This window comes from Stylophora pistillata, chromosome 3 (genome assembly GCF_964205215.1).
Source record: "Stylophora pistillata chromosome 3, jaStyPist1.2, whole genome shotgun sequence".
Classification (NCBI taxonomy): Eukaryota; Metazoa; Cnidaria; class Anthozoa; order Scleractinia; family Pocilloporidae; genus Stylophora; species Stylophora pistillata.
This window is the reverse complement of record NC_142521.1, coordinates 20,822,106-20,844,921: the sequence shown is the minus strand read 5'-3', so window position 1 is coordinate 20,844,921 and position 22,816 is coordinate 20,822,106. Positions and strand designations below refer to the sequence as shown.

The 22,816-nt window shown below is 38.7% G+C and overlaps 1 protein-coding gene, 1 long non-coding RNA gene and 1 pseudogene across 2 annotated transcripts; 2 read left to right on the top strand and 1 right to left on the bottom strand.

Moving 5' to 3' along the window:
- LOC148735000 (uncharacterized) lies at positions 1-3,967 on the top strand. The gene is made up of 2 exons (XR_015999349.1): positions 1-284; positions 2,258-3,967. It is a non-coding gene; the product is annotated as an uncharacterized LOC148735000 (long non-coding RNA).
- A 6,463-nt stretch (positions 3,968-10,430) lies between these two features.
- Positions 10,431-11,126, top strand: LOC148734999 (uncharacterized; annotated as a pseudogene).
- A 3,392-nt stretch (positions 11,127-14,518) lies between these two features.
- LOC148734998 (uncharacterized) lies at positions 14,519-15,966 on the bottom strand. The gene is made up of 2 exons (XM_088755580.1): positions 15,701-15,966; positions 14,519-15,306 (listed from the first exon to the last, which is right to left on the bottom strand). Exons 1-2 carry the CDS (start codon positions 15,883-15,885, stop codon positions 14,787-14,789), a joined length of 705 nt encoding a protein of 234 aa, XP_088611706.1. The 5' UTR covers positions 15,886-15,966; the 3' UTR covers positions 14,519-14,786.
- Between the last annotated feature and the right edge of the window lie 6,850 nt (positions 15,967-22,816).

Genomic DNA, 22,816 nt, shown 5'->3' with positions numbered 1-22,816 from the left:
GGCGTATTACCTTTCTTAAACGGCCCTTGCCATTTGGAAAGGTCAATTTTGCCATTTTGAAACGGTCGTTGTCATTTGTCGAAACAGTCGTTGCCATTTTGTAATGAGTGGAAACGACTGTTCTCGGAAATGGCAACGACCGTTTCAAAATGGCAACGGTCGTTTACGAAAGGGAAAATTGCGTCGCAGAGGATATGCAAAATGGCGGTCAGTTGGTGACATATAGTGGAGTGCTAGTGTAAAAATGTAATCAGGAACGGCGTTATATCGGAGAGCATATCCGGGTAAGAAAAAGCTAACATAACGTGCCAGGCCAATTTTTTAATTGCTGTAGAGTATTGAATTTGCAACGAGCACCCCGGGACACGCACGCATCGCCGTCGTAAACATTTCGCAAACTTTACTTGCTTTTTCCAAAGAAAGGCCAGTATTGCACTAATTTGAAAGGTGATATGATGATGTTTGCCCAAAAGTTGCGTTTAACCGGCTTCTGTTCCTCGATTTCGTTATTCTATCAGAAGGTTAAGAAATTTTGATAGGAGTGTGGCCCCCAAAACAACAGAAGAAATTCGTTGGTAAGACAGTACTCAGGAAAACGTTGAAAGGTTTCCAGCAATGCTATCCTTTTAAAGATCTGACCACCGGTAGGCCATAGGTAGGCCATAGGGTAGGCCACAGGGTAGGCCATAGGGTAGGCCACAGGGTAGGCCACAGGGTAGGCCATAGGGTAGGCCATAGGGTAGGCCACGTTTTGTCCACACACTTTCTCAGAACGATCTTCGTACACCAAGAGAAATGGGCTCCAAACCTTGTTTGTTTGCAAGCAGCAAGAAAGGGACTTTAATGTCTTGCTCTTATCCCTAGAAGATTTTAAGTTAATTCTAGTATAACCAGTATCAAATGTGATTAATCGAATGAAAAAAATTGACACATCCTAAATTTAAACTTCAGGAACTGCAGTTATTTTAATTAAAACAGGTTGAGTTTATTATCTGAATATATCAACAAAGTTGAAATGGTAAATTGGCCACCGTTACGATTACGTTGCTTTTACCTAATCATTCTAAGCAACACATGGCAATCTGTGATCTTTCCTTACACTTAGGTAGCCCGGAAAGCCAGAAAACTCTTGAACAAAAGCTCATCTTTCAAACCGGCAGTCTAAATCTCACAGGTATCAACGAACGCTTTTCATTCCACTGATTTATTCGTGTTTTTCTCGTTGCCATGTTCCCACCAATCATGTAGCTCCTTTTTCTGCCTTCAAAAGCACACACAACCCACAATTCCTCTATTCACTCCGAGGAAGGGCTAATGCTCAAAACGTCGGCTTCTATAATCGTAATGGTGGCCAATTTACCATTTCAACTTTGTTGATATATTCAAATTATTTCATTACCCCCACCGACGCAGCCCCAAACAGTTTCTTTAGAAACTTTCAGTCTTTATGAGTTTATTATCAACGACTTGAGAACCTTGATATAGTTGAAGAACATCAGATACATTAGGAGACTTGGGGGAGGGAGAGGGCCCCTGACTGACCTTAGTGCCATATTTACACATACATTTCATTTTTGTCTCTCAAAAAGGGTAACATGTTGTTAGATAATTGCCTGGTAAGCAGAGCAAAATTAGACTTGAGATTACACATTCTCTTACTCCCGATCCATTTAATAGTAATATATAGATTTAGCCAAGCCTAAAAGCGGAGCTCCCAAGTTTGCAATATTAATGATAACATAAAAGAAGTGCATTTGCCAGAACTCGCCTGAGACACCCCTCCCTTCGTTTTGATAGTCTCCCCTACCCTACCTGTGGAAGTTGAAGGCACGTATGCTCGGACAGGCACGTGAAAAACAAAACGAAAAGAGGTTAACCATAATTATTCCATGGGTATGGGGGTCTGCCCCACGCGCGCTTCGTGCGCGTGGGAGCCCCACTATGAATTAAACTTCACAGTATTAGATAGTGGTTAAGGTATGTGCAAGAAATAAAACTGTAGACATAAATTGAGGCGAGGAGCACTGATTTTCCCGAAAATATGCTCAGAATTGGGAGAAATAAGTAAAGAGCACTTTTGTGCTAAGGGATGGGTGTGGATTTGTGCCCTGGTTTGTTCAAGGTGGCTTGTTAGGAATGAATGTAATTACTTAAATACCCTGTATTCAAGGCAGTTAATTGACAGACTATGTCATTAGGAACGTTTCATACACTTATTTCATAGTCATGTAACGGCATTTATCTCGTTTATCAACAGTTGTACCTTGAGGAAAGCTGGTGACAAGGCAAGAATTTACATAGTGCCTGTGGTGAAACTGTCTGAAGGCAAGATGGTGAGGCTTGCCAATAAAATGCCTCAAAACACAACACATGCAACAATGAAATTAGAGATGCTAGTACCCGAAATTGTTGAGGATTAAAGAAATTTCATCCTAAAGTTGTAACACTATTTCAATTGAAGCTTGTAATACTATTTGAATTGAATTGAATTTCTTCACTCCTCAACTTTAGAAAGTGCTACCATAGGAAAATTAATTACCTGATGAGGGAATTTGCAATTTTGTGCAATATCAGTTTTTGGCATGCAATTTGATGTGGAATTGGTGAGTCAAGTATGGCTTTTCCTTGAATCATATGGATGAATAAAAGTTTATAAGAAGTAAAGAAAACAGCAATGATATACTTTTTTTATCCTGAGTGCAAAACAAATGATGCAAAACAGTATCACTGAGCCTCGTTTTCCACTCACAATTCCACGCTAAATCCCTTGCTTTATGAACCATCAAAATGCAAGTTTTTATTGAATTATGCAATTCTATAATGAGACTGCATCCCTCTATGAAATGTTAAAAAAATTGAAAACAAATATTGAGATGATGTCAAAAGTCTAACAAAATTTTTGCATCAAATTTAATAAGTAAGATTTGTCTCCAGAACGTGAGCATGATGATTTGGCTGGATTAATTGGCAATACACTAAGCTAATTCATACCTCCCTGACATGATTGAATTTAAAGCTACCTTTGTTTCATTTTAATTTATACTCGTGAATGTTACATCCATAGTATAGGACAGGCCAAATTTAGTGTTTGGTTAACTCCTCAGCCTTATTTGATTTTACCAAATTTTAAATCAGCCAAATACATGTAATTAAATCTGGTTGGAGAGGAGTGGAAATTATGTGTATTGTAAATAACTGCAAATGTGCTAAACTCAGAAATACTTGTTGATAAAGTCTATACATCACATAGACAGAGAGAGCTTTTTATCCATAATTGATGTAAAAACTAGGAACTTAATTCTCCAGAATCAATAAATACATATATACTACGAAGAATAGAAGCAAATTTTTAATCCATCATAAAGGTCTCTCATGGTACCCCTATAATTTCAAAGAGTGGAAATTTTATTATAGTGGAAAATATGCTAAAGAAGTTGTCAATTTTAGATTGTGATTAACCCTTGTACTTCTTTTTAATGAAATATTTATTCAATACCCATATTGTAATTCACACATTTTTTTTAAAGTATTAACTATTTACCTCTTGCTTATTTCTAATGACATGAATTTCAGATGTAAGGAGTTTGTTGAGTGTCTTAAAGAATGAGTGGCTCATAGGTTGTTAGGAAGTAGGCACTATGCCTATATTGAGTGTCATCACCTCAATATTAACCTGTGGAAAACATCAAACTCTTTTTGTTTATATTGCATGTATAAATTTTTCAAACAAACTTAGTTGTAATGCAAGTGGTAGATGAGTGTTTTATCCAAGTTAAACTTCATTTCCCTTCCTTTCTTCAAAAAACGTGATGAGATATATTATTAATATTTTGTTTATTTGCATGTATTTTAATGCTGTCAATACAAATATAATCAAAGTGAATAAGGTCCAGGTTTAGCACGAGGCAAAGTGTATTCAATATCTGTAATTTTTTTTAATAAATTTCAAATAAACTTTGGAAACTTATTTGCAATGACCCTTTTAATTACTTACTAGGTTTATTCTAATCTCTTTGCCTTTTGCCTGATAGACTGTGGGAATGAGCAGGTTTGCTACTGACAATAGTTATGAGGTATTTACTAAAAGTTGGAATCACCTGAAACCACCTGAAACCATCTGAAACCATCTGAAACCATCTGAAACCACCAATGAAACCACCTGAAACCATCTGAAATTACCTGAAAATTACATGAAAGCACGCAGACATGAACGCAGACCGCAAACCGCAGACCGCAAACCGCACACCTCGAATAGCCACGCCTCGAAAAAGGTCCACACAGTGTGTAATTACCAGATTTATCTCTCTTCCCTTTGTTGTCAAACGAGATCACGGAATGCGTAAGCGAAACTGCTATGTAAACATTGGAGTTGAATTCTTATTGAACATATCGCAGTTACGACCCTCCACTGTCGAGCCGTACCAGTCTTGCATAGGTTATGTGTGTGCCTTTTGAGTCAGTCGACGTGTGCGCAATCAGTTTTCCTTTGTGTATACGGTGTGTAATTACCAGATTTATCTATCTCTCTTTTGTCATTGATGTTATCAGACGAGATCTCGGAATATCTATTTTAACGTTAAAGTACTTCTACTATATGATATTATTTTTGGTACAATCGTACAAAGCAACTCAGGTGTCTCGTTAACACAGACCTCAAAAACGCAGACCGCAGACCGCGCAGCTCGAAAAACGTGTACACAGTGTGTAATTACAAGATTTATCTCTCTTCCCTTTGTTATCAAACGAGATCTTGGAATGCGTCGCGAAACTGAAACTAATTTCATTGTCAGGGACAGTGAGATAACAGATAAAAATAGACGTAAAGTAGAGTAAATTAGCAATACAGAAGCTTTGCGTTATGCTGAAAATTAAGATACCGATTTGCGATAATGTTTAATTCACGTGGCTTTAGATGGCTTCTTGAGTGGTTTCAGGTAGTTTCAGATGGTTTCCATGGGGGTTCCAGATGGTTTCAGGTGGTTTCAGGTGGTTTCAGGTGGTTTCAGGTGGTTTCAGGTGGTTTCAGGTGGTTTCAGGTGATTCCAACTTTTAATAACTACGATAGTTATGATCCCAAATGGGTTTCTGTGCTTTTCAATATTACAAACAATGGATTCGAATATGCAACATTTTCATATACATTTTGAACTATTGTTAACCCTAAACCTTGACCTCTCAACAAATACATCAAAAGTGATTGTATTCAACCCATTGGTCCTAAAATGTCTACCATACTTTCAGGGTTTTATGTTTGATTCACATCTTCAAGGGTCTTAATACAGATCATAAAAGAGTTGTAAATTTCTGATTTATGTTCGAGCTTCAAATTCATACTTTACAACCAGATCAAAGCCTTCCACTCAGGGATTGCCTTACATTTAGGGGTCTTATAATCAGGGGTTCTTACAATCAGGGGTCTTACAGTCAGGGGTTCTTACAATCAGGGGTCTTGCAGTCAGGGGTTCTTACAATCAGGGGTCTTACAGTCAGGGGTTCTTACAATCAGGGGTTCTTACAGTCAGGGGTCTTACAGTCAGGGGTTCTTACAATCAGGGGTTCTTACAAACAGGGGTCTTACAGTCAGGGGTTCTTAGAATCAGGGGTTCTTACAATCAGGGGTCTTACAGTCAGGGGTTCTTACACTCAGGGGTTCTTACAATCAGGGGTCTTACAGTCAGGGGTTCTTACAATCAGGGGTTCTTACAAACAGGGGTCTTACAGTCAGGGGTTCTTACAATCAGGGGTTCTTACAATCAGGGGTCTTACAGTCAGGGGTTCTTACAATCAGGGGTTCTTACAAACAGGGGTCTTACAGTCAGGGGTTCTTACAATCAGGGGTTCTTACAAACAGGGGTCTTACAATCAGGGGTCTTACAGTCAGGGGTTCTTACGATCAGCGGTTCTTACAAACAGGGGTCTTACAGTCAGGGGTTCTTACGATCAGGGGTTCTTACAAACAGGGGTCTTACAGTCAGGGGTTCTTACAATCAGGGGTTCTTACGATCAGGGGTTCTTACAATCAGGGGTCTTACAGTCAGGGGTTCTTACAATCAGGGGTTCTTACAATCAGGGGTCTTACAGTAAGGGGTTCTTACAATCAGGGGTTCTTATAATCAGCGGTCTTACAGTCAGGGGTTCTTACAATCAGGGGTTCTTACAATCAGGGGTCTTACAGTCAGGGGTTCTTACACTCAGGGGTTCTTACAATCAGGGGTCTTACAATCAGGGGTCTTACAGTCAGGGGTTCTTACAATCAGGGGTCTTAAAATCAGGGGTTCTTACAATCAGGGGTTCTTACAATCAGGAATCTTACAGTCAGGGGTTCTTACAATCAGGGGTTCTTACAGTCAGGGGTTCTTACAATCAGGGGTTCTTACAATCAGGGGTCTTACATTCAGGGGTTTATATCAGTGTGTTTTTTTGAAAGAATCTGCCCAGATGTTGATATTGATCGTTGTTCCTTACGTTGAGGGGTTTACATCAATGTGTCTTACACGAATGGGCTGTGCCCAGATGTTGATATTGATCGTTGCTCCTTACGTTCAGGGGTTTATATCAGTGTGTCTTACACGAATGGGCTATGCCCAGATGTTGATATTGATCGTTGGTCCTTACGTTCAGGGGTTTATATTAGTGTGTCTTACACGAGTGGGCTATGCCCAGATGTTGATATTGTTTGTTGTTTCTTACATCCATGGGTTTTAATCAATGTGTCTTACATGATGAGCTGTAGGCAGATGTTGCAACTTATCTTAGTATCTTAGGGTTAGGGGTCTGTGTTGATCGTAACTCTTTACATACAGTGCGTATTCTGTGCCCAGATGTTGATATTGATTAATTGAACTTAAAATGTCACATCCATGTTAAGCGTGTGTCCAGTTGTTTATTGCGATGGTAAAATGTTACATCTAGGGGTCTGCGCGCAGATGTTGATATTGATCGTCGATCGTCGATCGTGAAGGTCAGAACCGTGCTTGACATCCAGGGGTTTTATATTTGTACCTCTATATTGTCGCTATGTAGCGATGATGATTTACATAAGGGGGTTTTGAATAAAATGTCATGGTAGTTTTATATAACGGTCTGTTCCCAGCTATTGATAATGATCCGTTTTTCTTCGTTCGATTCATCTAATGAACTTGGATCTATATTTGCCAGCCATTCTGACTCTTCGTCGTCGGAAATATGATTCAAATTGTCCACCGTTTGTTTGTTTTTTTTTTTTTTTCGTAACCGATAATCCAAATCTTCGCTTGCGCGATGCGAGAAAACCTGTTTAACCGGTACTACAATAGAAGAGTACAAATACCGCGTGATATTTGTACTCGTCTATGGCGTTATTTGTACTCGTCTAGGTGTAGTTGGATAATAAAGGGTCTTACCTTCATTCTGAGCTTTTCAAGGCGCGATTGCATTCAAATCTCCCGCTTCAGTGCTCATGAATAATTGATGATGTCCAGGCATTCTGCGCGATGATGAAGCGTTGAAGGGGCTTGTGCAAGGAAAACACCAGGTTTGAATCTTTCGCTTTGTCTACGAGATTTCAAAAAACTTTGGTTGATAATTTGGTTTTATCAACTCAGTGATAATGCGAATTGGCCGTCACAGAGAGATTCTGAAGCTGACGTTGCTAACGTTAGCCCTTCGTATAGCAACTTGCCTTTTGTCAGAGTGAATCCATTCGCTCTGATGAAGAGATTCGACGAAGGACTAATTCTGACGACAGGTTGATGCCCGACACGTCAGCTTAAGAGTCTTTCGGCTCAGTTGATAAAACCAAATTATCTTTTATATCCCTATCGACGCAGGACGACAGTTTCAACAGAAAACTTACTTCTTTTGTTTAGGACTTCAGCAATTTTCAACAAATTAATCTTAAATATTTGTGCCTTATTGCCATTATTGTAGATCATCCCTTTCAAAGACCGTCATCAACACTTAAAGATTAGGTGAAACGTATCGAGGGTCAGACAATCGAAAATAATATAAGTAGAGTATGATTTCTGGCACTAGACCAACCTTTGGAAGCTGGCGGGAAGCTAATCATTTTAAAAATTACTGTTATTAAAATAAGAATTAGAAAATAGACAAAAAAACATATAACGGCTATAAAATGATCTTAAACACAATTTTCTATGAAAATGTGCTGCAAAATATTTGTCAGGAAGCAGACATTGTACGATTTGAAATGTTTATTTAGTGCATATGGTTAAGGTCTCGGTCAGTAGGTGCGAACATAAATTAGTCTTGATAATCTGTTCATGTTGTCCTTCAGCAGCATAGTTAGAGAAGAAAATATCCCGGTACGCATTTCCCACAAATCCTATACGCTCAGGCACGCCGTATCGCACATCCCTTAAGTGCGCAAATGCACCAGAAACAAATGCCCTATCTCTAACACCGGATTATGTTTACGGCGAAATGCAATATACCGGATCATGTGTAACAGCTGCAATCAATAGTACATTGGTAGCACGACACGCTTCATCCACGACCGCGTAAAAGAGTATCTCAGCAATGAAAACTCGTCCCAAAAAACACATCTATTCCTGCCAGAACAAAGACCATAAAGGCATTGATGTCAAGATTATTATGAGCGTAAACGACCCCGCTAATCAACGCCTTTATGATGCATTTTACATTAGAAAGTACAAGCCCACACTCAATTCCTGGGAAGAATGTGCTAAATTCGCAGATCTTCTCTTTTAGTATTTTATTTTCCAGACCATTCTTTAGCGATCTTAGAGATCCTTTGTCCAGAGATGGTCCATCATTAGAGCCTTATGTTCCATTCACACTTTATTTCTAAAGCATTCATAAATAGTCACATCTTTTATACATTTCACCGTACACTTTCTTTGCATATATAGTCAAGAGCGCTCCCGAAACATTTTCTTATCCCTGATGATGCCGTTGATCAAGGAAAGCTTGGATTTTCAATTTTACTTTTAGACAGCAGTTTACGGCACCACTGGAACAGTTTGTACGGCCATAAATTAGTTTATTTTACCTTGCGATAATATCCCCCAGAACAGTCTCAAAATGCAGTGTAAAAGTGCACAGAATACTGAGGCTTAATAACTTTGGACAGGAAATGATAACTTTATTATCTCTTGCGGGGCGATCGCTCATCTATTGCGAAACGGTGCGGGAGAATGAATTGGATGTCTTTACAAACGCGCTGTGCGACGCAGTACCACAGTGTGAAGACACGATTAAACTGAATGAATGAATGAATACCTTTATTTAAGTGTCAGACTAAAATAGCAGTACATAACCACTAAATGGGGACACTACAAAATAAATTAAAAATGACTAAATCCATATATTAATTAAAGTTAAAATGCTAATTGAGCTAAAAATACTAAGATTGGTTAACATGCTAAAATATTTACAATATGTACAAGATAAAATTTTACATTAAAAACTTTTTTACATTAAGTACTGCATAAAATACAGTTGGTACAGTAATTATCGGTCAGTAAAGTATTTAGATCAATCTTACGGATATTTATCTTGAAAGATGATAATGTTGGCAGATCTCTAATGTTCTTAGGTACAATATTCCATAACTTAGGTCCAGTATATCTGATAGAGTGCTTACCATATGTTGCTGTTCCGCAAGATTATTTCGTTTTTCCCAGAACCTTTTTCAAAATGCCATGAAACAGTGCCCAGAATATTTCGGCCTAATAGCTCTGGAAAAGAGATGATAGCTTTATCATCTCTTACCCTGGACATTCCTGCAAAATACTCGACCTCTTATCTGTTGCGGAACGGTTTGGAAGGATGAAATGGATGTCTTTATACAATACGAACCAGGAAGAGAGAGTTATATTTAAAGTCATTCCATGCTGAAGGTGACGCTCAGGTAGTTATTTTAGCAACTTATGCTCAAAAATCCCAGCCGGTTTGAGAAATACGAACGTTTCATGCAGCACTAAAATCCGTATCCTTTCTTAGAGAACAAAATAAGGCAAAGAATTGTCAGTGAAACGTCTACTGAATGAAACAGTGGACAAGATTCTACGAGGCAGGTTCACGGTCAATTCTCTTCACCTTGTTGCCAAGCTTTTCCATGTGAAAAGATCGACTTCCTCATTTCTGTTCGGCTTTGTGGTTTGGATTGGAGGGCTTTGGGCTTAGAATGGAAGCTCTGTACTTTTCGAATTTTCATCCCAGTAGCGAACTTAAAGCTAAAGAAAACAGTTCAGAAAACAGATATCTTTGAATTATGTAACTTCTTCATCGGTGTTTCTGCGAAAAGTAGGGAAACTGAGATACTAAGCTTCTGACATGCTATTGTATGAAAATGTTTATAACAAAGAGGAATGTATTACCGAGCAATATTCAGAGGTACAACAAAATTCAATTTGCAAAGTTGCTTCAAGTCCTTTAGTTTATGGATATCGTGTTGGATTCTGGGGGAAATGCAGGCAAGGCTACCTGAGGATAAAGTGGATAGGATCAAATCCGTTCCTTCCACTTTTCAATAACAGCTGTCAACAATACTTCAATACCTTCAATCATTAATGGGTACCCTAAATTTTGCCTGCGCAATCATCCCACCAGGGCGCCCATTCCTACAACGAATAATTCAACTCACAAGAGATGTTAAGAAATCCCGTGACTATATAAAACTTAACACAGATTTCTACAAAGACATTGACCAGTGGAATGGTTTGAGACTATTCCTATCCCCGCTATGGAAGACCTCTGATACCCTCTCCTTGTTCAAAGATGCTCCAAGGTCCGTAAGCTATGGGTTTTTTTTCCAAAACTGTTAGTTTCAGCATCCTCTGGCAAGAATTATGTGCTATTAATGTTGCATGTCATTTGGAGCCGCCATTGGGTATCCAAGCGCATTTGTTTTCATTGTGACAATCAGGGCGTAGTCGACGTCATCAATTCCCATCGATCTGAGGTTGCCCGGGTAATGGACCTAATAAGGGACCTCACACCTTGCACACTGCAACATAATTTTTATTTTCGAGCGGCACATGTCTCTGGGGTCAGTAACAACATCGCACACTCTTCCTTGATTCCAGGTGGATCGTCTCAAACAACTAGCGCCCCAAGCCAACTCAACACCAGACCCCATTTCAGCTAATATATTCAGTTTCTAACCAAAGATGCAGAGTATTAACTGGGATGGCTCTTGCACAGAGTGCTAAGAAAACATATGCCTCTGGTATGCGACTAGTTCTGAATTTTTGTTCGCAACATGACCCCACATTTTTGTTCGCAACATGACCCCCTTTCTAGTGAGGATACTTCAATAATTTCTCAATTTCCCTCGCTCGTCTGGTGCAATATGTCAAGATTAAAAACTACCTGCCTACAATTAAGAATTACCACTCCAGCTGTGGCTACAAGCTCACTTTATCAGACTTTTTCTGCCTTCAACCTGTCCTTCGAGGCATCAAACGTTCGCAGAGGCTACACACCAGGGTCTGTAGACATATAACTTTGCAATTGCTAAATTTTTTTACCACTTTCTGAATGTGCAGTATATACTACCAACAAGGATTTACCAATGCTCTGGGCAATGATGCTAACAGTTTTTGGCGTCATGCGAATGGGTGAACTTACCTGCAACTCAACTTTTGATCCAAAACACCACCCTGTGAGGGGAAAAATGACTTTCATGCCAAAATGTTTCCCTAAGTATATGTTGGTGTGCTTGAAAGTGTCAAAAAAGACCCTTTAAGTCAGAACTAGTCTGTAGTTATTGGAAAGACAAATTAACCCATGTGATCTTTTTCTACCATGGTAACATACTTGATCTCCAGGCCCTCCTGTTTGGACTCAGGTCCCCTCTTTTCTTATGAATCTGGTGCATTCCTAACCCGGGATAAGCTTACGAGGGAGACAAGGCTCCTTATTTCTGAGGGGGGTCTTAACTCAAATGAATACGCTGGGCACACTTTTCAGACAGTCAGCCGTGGCTGTCCCCAGGGCTCTGCCCTGGGTCCACTGATATGGTATACTTTTCAAAATGACTTGTCCTATTTTGTTAATTAAGTCGAGCTTGTCGGTGTACGCAGACGACCACCAGATGTTCCACATCGAAAATGACCAATCCAGTGCTACCTCAGAACTTAGAGAAACCGCGCGCACTACCACTTACTGGTACGACTCCAATCTTCTTGCTGAGAACCTCAAGAAATATCAGACTATGAACATTGGTTATAGTAAAGACAAAAACTATGCCACATACACAGTTTATGTAAACAATGAGGAAATAAAAACTGTAGGAAAGCTTGAACTCGTAGGTGTTATCTTAAAATGCAGCTGCTACTGGGCTCATCAACTTTTTGGGTCGCTGGTACTGTTTTGAGAGGTACGTAAAAATCCCACCCTCCGCTCTGGCACAGGTCCCAGAGAAGCTAGTTAGTCTGTTATAAATACCAATCCCTTTTGCTTTGGAAGGTTTTTACTTTCTCAACTTACGGTAGGCTCGGAAAGACTTCGCATACTTCATTGTCCTCCCCCCATCCCCTTTCAAGTATGCATCCTTCCCACACGCCCCCTTTCGTTATTTCTTTTACAATACGTTACGTTCTCGATTCTTCAATTCCAACATGAAAAGCAATTAACTATAAAAAATTACTCATTGTGTCATGCTTGCATGCTATCCTTTCCTTGTATTTCTACCTTTTCTACATGTCTCGTTAATGGGGGTATGCTTGGCATTTTGTAGGGATGAAGGGCTCCTCCTGTCACACTTTTGCCCTCATAGACTCGATTTTTATGGGTATCGTGGGTGTCCTTGCAAAGGGAGAAACATGCTGTGTACAGGTGAATGTAAATTTGGAACAAGCAATAAACCTTGCAGAAACAGGGTATGCATATAAAGTTGAATACATGAATATAAAGTTGTTAACATTCACTTCTTTTGTGGCTTGAATGTCCAAAAAGCGTACGAAATAATTTGTGTGTTCTCTTTCTTCAGAATTCGAACGAGCCGTCGTCATCTGTCTATGAAAGCCGTAGAGTTCGCTCAGGGCTGGAAGGATCGGGATTTCGTCTCTCTTCAGGTGCTACTGACGTTCCAACTGAGGAACAACAACAAATTAAAGAAAACAACTGTGAAAGTAATTTGTTATTCGATTGTCCGTTGTTGTGTTTTTTTTTTTCTTACCTGTATTCCAGTTATACATAAATACGCTTATGGTTTCTCAGCCACGCTTTCTTGTATTCCCCTCTGTCTTCAACCTTTCATTTCCCTCTGAGTTGATGCGTTTACCGCCATGTCCGGGTCCTCCGCGAGACGCCATTTTGAATTTGTGAATGCCAGTAACTTGAAAAAGTCAGGCTGAATTTTTCAAGTTTCGATCAGCTACATGAGCATGCACAGACCGTGACCGTGTCCCTTTAAAATGAAAAGGGAGCTAAAAAATTTAATAAAATTTAATAATTTGATTTAACATTTTCAATAAAACAATTATTCCACTAGCGCTTGTTGGATACAAGATGATTATAGCCGACTCGGCGCTACGCGTCTCGTTGGCTATCTATTAGGGACCTTAAGAATCGGACAAATCTGTGACGCGGACGTGGCACCATAACCGAAAAGAACTGGGAACCAGAACCTCGCCGGTCACGTCACTTGTAAAGATTAAGACAACGTGACTAATATGAGTACGCGGACGTTCCTGCGATAGTGGTTTGTGACATGTGTGTTCATCAAATGGCGTCGTTTAAAGAGACTAGAAACTTAGTTTTGGAATGTTATGTTGATGCAATTATTGACGAAGACGATTTTATGCTCCTCTATGACATTAATCAGTTAAAAAATCCCGAGTTTCCATCCGAAAACTACGAACTCTTTAACTTCGATGCCTTGGATGCGGTCGAGTGTGTAGCTGACTTTCGTGTCGAAAAACGATATTCCATGGTTGGCTGATGCTTTGGGTATTCCTCTGGTCATTAAGTGCCAGCAAAGGAGTATATGTGATGGTACTGAAAGACTGTGTGTGCTTCTGCGACGTATTGCTTATCCCTGCCGCCTCAGTGTATGCATTTTCACTAATAGGCGTACCCTTTGCATATATGGTGATCCAGCATATCCATTAAGGATACATTTGCAAGTCCCATTCAGAAACACAGCAAGGCTCAGTCAACAAATGGAGTTGTTCAATAAGTCAATGGTTTAAAGTGCGAAAGTCAGTGGAGTGGATTTTTGGGGACGTCATAAATGATTTTGGATGTCTTGACTTCAAGAAAAACTTAAAGACTGGTTTGAGTGCTGTAGGAGAAGTGCACATTGCAGGTGCCTATTACGGAACTGTCTGACCTGCTTATGTGGTAACCTAACAGCTGAATATTTTGATGTTCAGCCACCAGTTTTGGAGGACTACTTACCCTAACTATGGAAGACTACTACATATACTGAATAAGGTCTAAAAGACATCAATAAGAAAGAAACCATGTGTAGTAGTTACTAAGAATGCTACAGGAGCCTTTGATTCATTTCTGTGGTCTTTTTTTTTAATAAAAAAAAGTAGAAAGGTGATGATGTTTGAGTCTTTTATGCCATATATCTGAGCACGATAAGTTATTATCAAATAAGCTTTGAGGAAATAACATAGGCACTTCACTCAAGCACAATAATTAATCCAAAATGATTTATCACAGGCATAAATATATCTCACAAATTGATTGCACAGACATAACAATACAATATTTTGTTTTTCAGGGCTGTTAGGAAGAATTAAATGACAAGTTCTTCATAAGCTCAGAAAGACAAAAAAATTCCTTTTTTTCTAGTTTCTCGAAAAGTTTCAAGGAAAGTTCAGCCTGCTGTTGTTGCTGTTGCTGTTGTTGCTGGAACAGCATTGCAAAAGCTTGCTTTTGTTGTTGTTGCTGTTGTTGCAACACTTGCAAAACATCATTTCATTTTTTTGTTCAAGCTCCAACTGAGCCTTCCTTAGCTCAATCTCTTCTGCCCTCCCTTGTCTTTCTTTTTTGCTCTTTTTCCGCAGGTAGGCCATGGTCTCACTTCCAGCAGAACGTCTTCTTTTGGGTTGTTTGCAGTCCAAAGAATTTTCTTTTTCATCCTCTTTCCTTCTCTTTGTGGTCCCCAGACTCTCCATGGCCACATTCCTTAACTCTTCTGCCTTTTCTCTCTCTGCCACGTCATCTTTCCTATTCATGTTGTTTTTGTGGATTTCGTCAAAAGCATCCTCTTTCTCAATGAGATATTCAAGTGCCTCTTCTACTTCTGATCTTGTGGGCGAAATGCTACTTGCCTTTTCTTCATTTTTTATTTTTATCCTCATCCTTTCTGCGAGAAGGTTATATCTGTAACAAGAAGTAAAGGATTTTTTCAGTTTCACAAAAAATTCCTCTCACAGTTTCATCATCATTATCGTAAGGGCTAAAATTTACTCCTGGCGGAGGAACCTCCCCCCCCCCCCCCCAGGAATGAACCCACATGTATCTGACTTTAGCCAATCTCGACCATGCAGGTCCAAGCTGTCTGGTGAGATTATCCCTCCATCATGTTTTTGGACGACCCTGTTTTTTCGCCGAGTCAAACCTCAAAGTTATAACCAGCATCATAGTGCACAAACCCTTTGGCTCCATCTAAGCATACGTACATATGTTAATTGTGTTTTCGTTTGTTTTTGTTTTAATTTGTTCACTTTTGAGCATGATATAGAGGTAATTTCCTTTAAATAATGTGTGATCCTACCTGTCTCTTACTGCCCTTTTGTCTACTCTAAATGGGACATCGATATCCTTCACAGCAACAAGGGCTTCAGCAATTGCTGCCCACTTAGCACTCCTCCGAGCGGTTCCCTTTTTTATATCAGTAAATAGGTCAGCTGTTATAATTTCCCTGCATAACAACATATCATGCTTTTCTGTCCACACCATGTTCCTTTTAAAACTAAAACGGAAAAGCAAACAAAAGTTTTATTCTATGCAAGATAATCATAGTCTGGCTGGCCGGTTAAAAAAAACGGCATATGTGGAACAGTACTGAATTTGTAAGTTTCCTTGTCTGTTAATCGTAACACTGCAAATTCCTTCACAAAAATCAAATGCCCGATTGCAATGCAACTAATCCAGTAGTTTGTTATTTCACTGTAACGTAACCTAAAATGAATACACTAGAAAATAAACGAAAGTCACAGTGCTTACACATTATGCATTACATTCACGTACACACTGAGTAGTTTACAACAGTTGTAAAAAATGTGATTTGTGCAAATTATAATCTATTCGCGCGGGTGCAAGAAGCAACTCGATTCCCAAACTAAGATCGCAATTGAGAAATTATTAAACAGGGACAACACTGTAAATTAACTGAAAGCCAGCCGAGAAACAATAAATACACGAGAGGTGTACTTGGATAATAATAGCTTATCGTCTTTAACTTATTGAATCAATATCGCGAAGAACTAAGTTTTAATAATATTTTCATTGATTTATCAATCAAAACCTTTGAAATGACAACAAAGAATTTCACTCGGTTATGGCTTTCTTGTAAGATGTAAAATATCTTACTGCAAAGAAGTTAGATTAGTCTCATGTTTTTTTTAGCTCAGCTACTCAGCGCTATCATGATAGATGCAACTATGCGATTAAACTGAAGCGACTCTAAGTAGGTGCCTCTCTGCTGAGTTTCGTTGTACACCATTGCAGAGCTCTTCCAATGAATAAAAACTCCAAGTACCAGACCATCCTTGCAAAGGATGTTATTTTCTAGGAAAGCGAACATGAAATTATACTCAGAGGTCAATTGGTATATATATAGTATTTCCGTTTCCGTCAAGAATTCTCTCTCTTCACCTTGAAGATTTAGCTCATCTTTGGTCCTTAATTTATTACTTGTAAACAATTTCAGATTATTTTTTACCCTTGACTAAACCATAAATCTAGGGATGTTCTTTAATATCTTTCTTTTCACTTTAAAGTCTGCTGTGCGGTATTTGATGGAATACACGGTCAAGACAAATAAAGTACACTATAATTTTGTAGTTACATCTCCCAAATGCAAGTTTGGGTGCAATGAATTGCCAAAGAGACTTTATTTTCTCGTAAAGGGCTACCATTCTTCGTAACCTTCATGATTTCACTGATAGTCAAGTAAAGAAAAACACTGATATCCATGCTATCGGAACGGCCGTGAGGCTGTTGAGAGAGGTTTAGGTTTGACGTCATGTAGAGTCAATAAAATGAATTTACAGTGCTCTTCTTCTCTTAGACTGGTCTGAGTTTTTCAGCCTTGTTCTTGCTACTATGGAACTGATTCCCCTGAAAGAACAAAAGATAATCAGAAGAGAATCCCCTTGGTTTGTATGGAGCATGCTGTTTTGTCGGAACTCAGAAATGAGATTAAAAGGTCATATCGCCTGGTAGAAACACCGTAAATTGTCATGAGGAATTTCCACTACTCAGGACAATTGAACAGAAAACGATCTGTTAGTTCACAAGTGTTTACATTTGTTTCTCATTAGAACTTAATCTTCCGCCTTATTGAAAGCGGCGTTGGTCTCTAGTGTCGATCGCTGTATCTCCCGGTACTCGTCTGTGTTATTTAGGGTTGTTGTTTAAGGACATGCATCACTTATGCTGAGCTTTGCCAAGTAAGTACCCTTTAGTAAATTTGTTTTTCTCATCCTTACTTTTAAACCGATAGCTTAATGAATCATTTGCTCAGCATAGTGATGGACAGCAACATTTTGTCTTTCTTCTGAAAGATCTCCACTGAGGTGGCGAGTTAAGGTTTAGATTATGTACGCATAGTTCGTTTAAAACTCAGTTTAATTGAATCCATTGTTATCATGAAAAGCTTTGTTCTTGGAAAAATATAATCAAATGCAATTCCCCTTCGCTTCACCGCTAGATCGATGAATCGTTGATTTGAGTTTCGCCATGAGTCGTGGCAACTTGACGATTATGAATGCCATTAAATAGTTACTCTCCCATCTGCTCTTGCATCTGAGATGTCTTCGAATTTCTCGGAATTCTCTCTGAAAAGACTGTAGCCATATTGTAGCATCCATATCGCAGGGGCTGTTTCGGAAGGTAGTGTGTTGGACTAAACTTTTTATTTCAAAATGAAAAGCTCCAGTGCCTAATTTAGTCTGATTCACTTCAGGCAGCAGAGGAGACAAAATCGAAGAAGAGTCGGCTTGTATGGGTGTTGCAATGTCTTTAAGAACGCCATTATCTGCGAGCGTTCGGCTGAGATGGGAAAAGGGGAAAATACCTTAATAATGCTTACATCCCTTCCAAAATAGCTCCCAGTCATCGAGTAGTTTTCATTTAGCTGAAGGGGTTCGCATCACTTTCTACATCCCTCATTGACATGTGACTTAAATTTAATGTAATCATGTGAGTATAGCGGTAGCAAAATAGAGGCATGCAGCCACTCTTTCATTTAAACTCATCATTTGATAAAAAGTTTGAAATCTAAGAAATACATTTATTACCTATAACTTGCACATGCTCTAAAATACCACAGTTATTAAACAAAAACTGAGATTAATCTAACTTCTTCTTTGATTTTAAATATCTACATCGTGCGGGAAAGCCATAGCTGAGTGCATTTACTCAGCTAGGCAGTGTGACTACAAAAAAAATAACCTTTTTTGTATTCGAACAACCGGGAACTAGTTCATACACTCAACCTTAGTTAACATCCCCGAATTTTAAAGCGATAATCCTAAGTGTAAAACGAACGAGTTCATCTCTTACCAGGAATAGACTTAGACTTTCCAAATTTTTGGTCTTGGTATTTATAGTTATAACAATGTTCTACAGAAAGAGTCGTACCCCTCTCTAACACAATACACAGCTTATCAATTATACCTCTTGTGTCAGTCGATCTTGGACTGTTCTCAGTACCCGGATACACAATTACTACACAATATAAATCTACTAACGTAAGTTTCACAATCGATTTACAAAGGAAAGGATTCCACTTACACGTATATTTGTTAGGAAATTTCGAACACACACGTTTTCGAAATAAATCATTAATGTGTAGCCTCATTTACAACCTTTATGCCGTCTAGATCTCAGCGGAATTTCTGAGAACCAAGTGCGCGATGAGGCTCAAAATAATTAACTGCGGATGTCCTCTGTTCAGTCTTTTCAGAGAGAATTCCTAGAAACTCGAAGACATGCCAGATACTAGAGCACACGGGATAGGTAATTTCACGGAATTCATAATCGTCAAGTTGCCACGATTCATGACGAAACTCAAGTCCACGATATAACGATTTAGCGAGGGAAGCGAAGGGGAGTTACTTTTGGTGGTTTTTTGCAAAGAACAATGACAACAATGGATTCAATGAAACCGTCTGGGTTTTAAACGAACTATGCACACATATTCTATACTTTAACTCGCCTTAAAGAGATCTTTCATCAGAGCGACAAAAATTTGCTTTTCACTGCGCTGCTGAGCGATGAATTTATTACTTAAGCCATTGGTTTACAAGAAAGAATGAGAAAAACAGATTTACTTACTTGGCAAAGCTTTGTATAAATGATATTTGTCCCTCAACAATAACCCCAAATAACATAGACGAGCGCTGAGCGGGATATACAGCGATCCACAGAGACCAACGCCGCCTTCCTTAAAAGCCAAAACGTAGCGGAAAGTTGAGTTCTAACGAGAAACGAATTGTAAACACCTGCGAACGAACAGTTCTTCTGTTGTTGAATTGTGGTGAACAGTGAGTATTTTTCATAGCAATTCACGGTCTTTATACCGGGCAATATGACCTTTTAATGTCGTGTCTGAGTTCCTAGAAAACAGCATGCTCCACACAAACCAAGACACTTCTCTCATGATTATCGTTTGCTCATTTCGGGGAATAGCTTCTACAGTAATAAGAATGAGGTTCAAAAATAATTTATTCACTCTACCTTCCGAAACAGGCCAGCTACGCAGTTTTATCGATGCTGCACTGAAATGACGCCATGTAGATGCCTTTCTACAAGCCTTCGTTTAAGTCACATGTACACAGTTTTTCTTTTAAAAAACAGGCTCAAGAGCCGTTCTAATGAAACAAACGCTAAATACTATACAGTTATTGTTTCTTGTTTTTTACAAAGGATGCTTTTCGCTAAAAAGGTCAGTCAATAGTGTGAGATAAAATACATAGCGAAGACAAGTAAAATAACACTTGTCATCTTTTAACGGTCGCAATCTTTGGGCATCTTTTTGTAGTTTTGACTTGCCTTAGAATTTAATTCATTCGAAAAGGGTGACCATTTTTCAAACATGGAAGACTATATCAAATGTAGAAAAGCACTGGTAAGCAATTTATCTGTTGAGGAACGGTCATGGTATGACGTGACGCTAAAACGACCTCAAAGCGCTCTGCTACTCTAGTGAAGTAGTCTGAGTTTGTTTTCCTTTTTCCTGTGGCTAGAGAACCGATTCTCCGAAATAAAAAAAAGATAATCAGGAGAATTGCCTCGGTTAGTGTAGAGAATTCTGTTTTCTAGGAACTCAGACACGAGATTAAAAGGTCATATCGCCAGGTATAAACTCCGTGGATTACTACGAGGAATATTCACTATTTACGACAATTGAACAACAAAACTTGGCTCAATTGAATTCGTTCCTCCCTAGAACTTGACCTTTTGTAGTGACTCGCCGGTGTTCATCTGCGTTTTTCGGGATATTATCACAGTTGTACTCAGGGAGCTTTGCCAAGTAAGTAAATTAAACTCAAGGCGTTTTTATTGCTCTCTATTTTAAAGCAATTGCTTAAATAATGAAGTAATTTCTCTCTATCGCAGTGAACAGCACACATTAGTAGACATCGATACCTTTCGATTGTTCTTCTAGTGAAAGATCGCCTCTATTTACGCGAATCTATGCAGGGAATATCAGTGAAATAGTTCATATTCTCTTGGTATCTATGTATGTGTCTATACGTTTGCATAGCTGGTTTACAACACAGTTCAAATTCACTGCTTTCAAGGGCTTTGCTCTTAACAAAAAAGAAACAATATCCAGTCACCTTGGCCGCAATCGCTTGATAATTAAAATCGTTGATTGGAAGTTCACCGGTGCGAGTGAATTCCGTGAAGTGGATTGTGCCATGTCCTTAAACATTTGACATCGAATTTCTGGGAATTCTCGCTAAAAAGGTAAAAACTGACGAGATGGCGATGAAAATTCTTAAGCATTTTCGCAAGCCTGATTCTCAGAAATTCCACATAGATGAAGGAAGCATAAAACTTGAAAATGTTGCTGCGCAATAATTATTTATTTCGAAGTTGTTTGCTCCAAATAACACCTAAAAATGCATCGCCGACAGATAATTATTGCTGTTGAACGAGATAAGTTAAAGAAAGCAGGGCCCAATTGTTTAAAGGGCGATTAATGCTACAACAACAAGGCGATAAACTATCCATCAGAACGATGCTGTTTTCTAGTAACAGCGGACAAGTAAAGTATATTTAAGGCTAAAAAGGTCTAGCATTATCATTCTTATCAAGAATTTTCACAATTCATTTCAAATTACTAGCCCACATTTGGTCTGGAAGTGAGTTAGCGCAAAAATTTACTTTGTGCTTTAGCATTTGATGTTTTCGAACTTTTAGGAATTCTCACTGAAAAGACTAAACCGAAGAGATTCGTGGTGATTTTTTTTTGAGTCCATATTATCGCATGCCGATAAAATACAGTTATTTTCCTCATTTTCAAGTAAAGTATATTCTATTAATAGGTCAAACGGTTTAGCGTTATTATTTATATGAAGAATTTTCTCTATACACTAAAAATTACGAACTCATCTAGCTTTGGTCCTGAATTTGGAAGGAGTAAAGATTTTCGAATTGTTTTCTGTCTATTCTTAAACGGTTCTAAATCTGAAAACGCGCTTAATTGTGTTCTTGCTTTTCACTTGGAACGTTTCACTGAAATGAAATAAAATTAATGCATCCCTATTAGCGTGAGGAGGTCATATATTACTTCTTCAAATCATTACAAGAGATAAAAAAAAAATTAACTAAAAGTCGTTTTCTGTTTCTCTAAACCACCCTGTCTTGATATCCGAAAACCATATTACGTCTGAAAGTAAAGCACGAATTCAGATTTACGTTTTCGTCCCAAAGCAAATCGACGAAGACAAAACAACGCATCCTATTAGTTTCCCACAATCTTTAAACAACGCTTTAGAACGCGTGATCGCAACTCTCCAATTCACCACGTTAATAGTTAAAATTGGCATATTTAGAGAGGGAAATCCCTAAAGGCAAGTCACATTTCTTGTGGGAACTCTAAGCTTGCTTGACATGTTACACGTACGCTAACGAGAGGTTTGAAACAGCTTGAGACGCTGAAAACTTCTACTGAGTTCTTCAAACATTTGTAAGAAATACTGAAGTTAATCTTTTAACCGTCGTGAACGCTTGAGCTCCTTAATAATAACTAAACGCATCTTCTGTGCGAGACAATGTCGCAATTTAAATGCAGAAGCCAATGTTTCGCTCAATAGATTTTAATTACTGGGACTCATCCATGCCACTATTTCAGGGATCGATTCTTGGCACGTTCCTCATAACCTCTCCAGTACAAGAAGAAACCAATTTTCGATGCTGAACCATAGCATGTTCCAAAATTTTGAATATCTAAACTTATCATGGCCTCAATCAATTAGAGGGGGGGTTTGCATATCATAATAGGGTCTTTATCTCATACCCCAGCCCACTTATTTCACAAGAATAGAACCGGTTTAGCAGGTTCCAATAAATCCGTTTTGATTGGTCAATGGGTGGGTTGTTCATCCATAATTAAGGTTCAGTTCCAGAGTCCATAGTGCATTTGTTGGCTAAC